Source organism: Poecilia latipinna, unplaced genomic scaffold (genome assembly GCF_001443285.1).
Source record: "Poecilia latipinna isolate Pla-1442-1.1 unplaced genomic scaffold, P_latipinna-1.0 Scaffold645, whole genome shotgun sequence".
Taxonomy (NCBI): Eukaryota; Metazoa; Chordata; class Actinopteri; order Cyprinodontiformes; family Poeciliidae; genus Poecilia; species Poecilia latipinna.
Genome location: NW_015113261.1, coordinates 164,103 through 169,180, shown reverse-complemented (window position 1 = coordinate 169,180; position 5,078 = coordinate 164,103). Strand labels below are relative to the sequence as shown.

Sequence of the window (5,078 nt, the reverse complement as noted above, 5' to 3'; positions counted from 1 at the left end):
TTGCATGTCAATTGGGCATGATAATTTGTTTTAACTTTTATTTTCTCTAGTTTTTACTTTTTGTCAGTTTGAAGTAAATAAATAAAAATAAAAAAGAATTGTATTGTGTCGATCTTTTCTTTCAAATTGTTTTACCTTTTAACGGAATCACAAAACTTCCCACACGCTTAGCAACATGCCAAAAGGACTGACTGCACACAGCTCATTATGTCAGGGGGAAACAAAAAAGAGAACGCTGCTGTTGCTGACGTAGGTCACGGTGAATGGACAACGTCAAGGTGAGAGCGCCGATTGTTAACCCCGCCATCCTTTCTGTGACCCGCCGACACTTTTCACGAGAAACAGCCGCTGAATGGATTTCTGAGCTGGCTGGCCCCCCGGGAATGTTGACGACCCTTTCCATATTCTGTGTTTTTCTATGGCATTGTTGCTGGCTCAGGGAGTTTGAACAAAAAGGGGCAGTCTTTGGGTCAAGTATAAAAGGAAAGGGTTAAGCCAGGTAAGGCACAGTTTGGTGCAAGAGAAAGAACAACAGCAGCTCCCGCAGCAGCAAAAGCCGACTGACAACCAAAATGACCTCTTCTGGAATGAACATGATGAGCAGGGTGAGTACCATTCTTTAATTATGTGTTTTGAGGAAAACTTTTTAAAAAATTAAATAAAAACAGCGCGATTAATCACTATGCTCAACTTTGTATACGCTTGAGATGCAAATATGCATGTTTTCAAAATATATATATATATATTTTAAAAATACGTTTTTTGTCTGTTTTCCAGGTTTTCATACAGTTTTTGTTTAAATTTTTAATTTAGAGATGCTAATTCTGACCTGCTTGTGCTTCAAAGGAAGGATAACTCATCGTTGCAATATTTAGTTTAATCAAAACCTCAATCTTAACACTGATTGCACCACTTTGACTCTCCTTGCTCATCTTTTCACTGGCGTTTGCAATGCTGCATTGTTGACCGCAGTACAAGACCATGTAAAGTGCTGCTGTGAGCTAGTGTCTATGGCAAGCCGATTTAACATAAAATCAGTTTCACCGCACTTACATTCCAGATATCTCATATTGGTTTATTACCATAAGTATTAGTAAATGAAGATGTCTCTAACTATGTTTTTGACTAGACCAGATGCTTATTTGAGAAATCTTTATTATGTCAATATAAATTATGTCAAATTTACCATCTGCAATGAACAAGAAATTCTTACATATAAAATGCAATTAGACCAGTCGTAATTAAAATGAATTTTAACAGCCGAAACGTAGAGGAAGCCCAAAAAGAGCTGCAACAAATGTTGATTTATGGCTTAAAGAAACAACTCGAGTTACCCAAATGTGGGCAGAGCACCCAAAAATTGTACTCAAGTAAAAGTAGAACTACTTCAACATATTTTTAGTCAAGTAAAAGTAAGAAGTAGCCATCCAAGAAATTACTCAAATAAGAGTAAAAAAGTATTTGGTAGAAGGTCCACTCAAGAATTGAGTAACTAATCAAATTATTAATCACTTTATATTTAAAAACAAACCAAAATATAAAGTAAAATGGGAATTTTCGTATTAAAATGACAATAATTTACATAAGTAACAAAAAATAAAATCAGGCATAAAAAAAATCTTTCAATTGAAAATTAAAAATTTATGAAACTTCAACAAAACACTGTAAGTGTTTGTGTCTGTTTATGGTGAATTTTTGGTTAAAACATGTTTGTTTTTTATTCAGTGAAGTAGAGAATCCAGAAATTGTACTCAAATAAAAGTATCGATACTTCATAATAAGGATTCAAGGGCTCAAGAAACCTTTGCTTGTTTGCAGCATGAAATTAAGACTCAGGCCCCAGATTAAGAAATGTAATACTTAAATAAAAAATAAGAATAGTAAAGTAATCTTTGTAACACATATATATATCATTTATTATTAATTATTAAACTTACAATATTTAAGTATAATAAGATTACTCAAGTAAAAATGAAAAGTTCAGCGAAGTAAAAATACTAAATGTAATTGAGTAAATGTAGCTAACTCTGGAACTAACCAAAGTCTTTCCGTCTCAGATCGTCTTCTACGAGGACCGGAACTTCCAGGGTCGCTCCTATGAGTGCATGAGCGACTGCCCAGACATGTCATCCTACCTGAGCAGGTGTCACTCCTGCCGGGTGGAGAGAGGCTGCTTCATGGTCTACGACCGCACCAACTACATGGGCAACCAGTACTTCATGAGGAGGGGCGAGTACGCAGACTACATGAGCATGATGGGCATGAGCGACGGCATCCGGTCCTGCCGCATGATCCCCATGGTAACCAACCCCACACTCCCCGCCAGGGGCGTGACTAGAAATTTTTTTAAGGGCCCAAGCACAAACTGTGATAGGGTGGCACAAACTGTTAGGACAATGCTAGCAAAAAAAAAAATAATAATAATCATAATCATAATGTTACTTTAATCTGTGAATATTATGACTTCATTCTCTTAATTTTATGATTTTATTCTCTTACGATATTATTCTCTAAATAGTAATACTTTATACACTGCAAAAGGACAAAATCTCAAATATTTTTTGGTATAGTTCCTAGAGCGAATATCTTAGCACACTTGAACTAAAACCAACTAACTCAAAAGTAACTTTTCAGTACAATATAGAGGCTTGTTTTAAGTAAATAATTCCTCATTATTGCTGAAAATGTATTGTTGCATTGTCAGATTCTATCACTTATAACAAGACATTTTTCCCATTTTATAAGTTAATTTATCTGCCAGTGGAACTGCCGTCACCTAGTTAAAGAACCACATTTCTCTATTATTTTCACTCACGAAATCAAGTTAAAATAATTACTTATTTCACTTTAGAATAACTTAAATCCTTGTTTCAAATTGCATGAACAAAATTTCTGTTCTGATAATGATTTTTATTAAACGTCACAATGAATTCTGATCAGAAAACATTTAGAGAGAACAGGCCATTCTCCTGACCTGTCCAGGATGTACCCCGCCTCTCGCCCGGAACGTTAGCTGGAGATAGGCACCAGCACCCCTCCCGACCCCACTGAGGGACAAGGGTGTTCAGAAAATGGATGGATGGATGGATGGAGGCCATTCTCCTCAAGATGCATTAAAATGAACATTTGCTTTAATAAAATACAAGAGTCAGATCAATGTACTGCACTTTCACCTCAGGATACAGAGACATGCTGCTGAGCATTCTGGGAAATAGTTCCCACTCCTGTCTTTTTATTCTTTCAGGTTTTTTTAGTGCCAACTATAAACTGTAGTTTATTCAACGTTTGGAGGTTTGACCAAATTAATGAAAAGTTAACACAAATTACTGCTGTAAGTTTATTTTTCACAAACTCACATTTAGGTTCAAAATCTAAAACTGGCTCAATTTATTTGACTTAAAGACTTGAAGCTAGTAGACACAACTAAATTCAGTTGAAATGTTTTACAGCGTTGGTCCGGTGTTGTAGTATTCTGAGCTGTAACCCTCTTTTTGTCTCGCTCCACAGTACAGAGGATCCTACAGGATGAGGATCTACGAGAGGGAGAACTTCGGGGGTCAGATGTACGAGATGACGGACGACTGCGACAGCATCATGGACCGCTACCGCATGTCCAACTGCATGTCCTGCAACGTGATGGACGGCCACTGGCTGATGTACGAGCAGCCCCATTACAGAGGCAGGATGATGTACATGAGGCCCGGCGAGTACCGGAGTTTCAGCAACATGGGCTGGAGCGGGATGAGGTGGATGAGCATGAGGCGCATCACCGACTCCTACTACTAAACTCTCTTTGCACTGAATAAAGCTGTCAAAAAATAAACTCCTGCCTGGTTGAAGTCACTGCTTATTTCCAATCAAATTTCAAACTTATTAATGAAAGCATAAGCTTTAAAAGTTTTAGACATGTAAAATATCAAATTTTAAAAAGCATCTATTTATGTGATACAAATTAGGAAAAAAAAGTGAAATGGAAAGAAAACTACACCTGGTTTCAAAATATAAATTAAATTTAAAAGTAGCCGTCCAAGAAACCACTTAAGAGTAAAAATGTATTTGGTAAAATCACTACTCAAAATACTGAGTGTCTGATCTAAACATCAATCATTTAATATTTAAAAATTGCTCAAAAGAGTAAATAAAACACATATTAAATTTTTCATTTCAAAAGGTAAGAGGGCAAAAGGGATCTAGTTTATTTTTTTTTATTTTATTTATTTTAGCATAATCACAAGTAGAGTACAATACAGGTCAAACAAAGACATTTAAACTTACATTCAAATTCATTCAGTTCAGTCAAATTCCTTCCAAATAAATGAACTATTTCCGGTTAAATTTGTTACCTTAACCGGAATCATTTAAGTTCAGTTGGAAACAAAATTGATTCTGTATGAGACAAAATTTGCGAAACAAAAATTAAGATACAAGAAACCGCTTTTAAACCTGCATTGCGTTAAAAGACCACTAGGGGGAGACCAATCAAAAGTATTGCGATAGAAAAGAACTCCAAGTAGAAAATTCTTCTTTTATCACTTGATTTATTACCTCTTTGTCTTCAGACCTTATCCAAAGAGTTTTAATATATTTCCTATTGTTTATTGTTGAGTCTGTGAATAGTGGTCACACTTGGAGAAAAACTGACAATAAAGTGCAAGGTTGCACAAGTCACCACCATGATTTAGTGGTTGTCAGTTTTAACAGCAGCACATTCAGTTTGCAGACAATGCGCAATAAAAAACAAATGATACTGAAAACAGTTTGAAAACCATTGTATCATATTATCATCTTTGTGCTCTTAAATTGAGACAGTGAAATATACCCTTGTTGTTGAGGAAACAATAACTTTACAGTTTGAAACAGATTGTTCTCTGTAGGTATTGTGTTTTTGGACATCATGTGGTTTCAGTAGTCTTCATTTGGGTGTTTCAGATAAAAATCACAAATGGACGTCAAACACCACTTTAATACACAGCATAATCAGTTTCTTTTGACTTCATAATTATGCAGATGACACACAGTTATATATTAGTCTATCGCCAGGGGACTACAGTCAGGTACATATACTTACTAAATGCATC

The 5,078-nt window shown here is 35.6% G+C and overlaps 1 protein-coding gene across 1 annotated transcript; it reads left to right on the top strand.

The window, feature by feature from the left end:
- The first annotated feature begins 496 nt into the window (after window positions 1–496).
- LOC106954295 (gamma-crystallin M3-like) lies at window positions 497–3,819 on the top strand. The gene is made up of 3 exons (XM_015043682.1): window positions 497–605; window positions 2,058–2,300; window positions 3,508–3,819. Exons 1-3 carry the CDS (start codon window positions 573–575, stop codon window positions 3,784–3,786), a joined length of 555 nt encoding a protein of 184 aa, XP_014899168.1. The 5' UTR covers window positions 497–572; the 3' UTR covers window positions 3,787–3,819.
- The last annotated feature ends 1,259 nt before the right edge of the window (window positions 3,820–5,078 follow it).

Coding starts and splice junctions, on each gene's coding strand:
- LOC106954295 (XM_015043682.1), top strand. CDS start 573: ATGACCTCTTCTGGAATGAACATGATGAGCAGG. Junction 606..2,057: donor GAATGAACATGATGAGCAGG/GTGAGTACCATT, acceptor TTTCCGTCTCAG/ATCGTCTTCTACGAGGACCG. Junction 2,301..3,507: donor CCTGCCGCATGATCCCCATG/GTAACCAACCCC, acceptor CTCGCTCCACAG/TACAGAGGATCCTACAGGAT.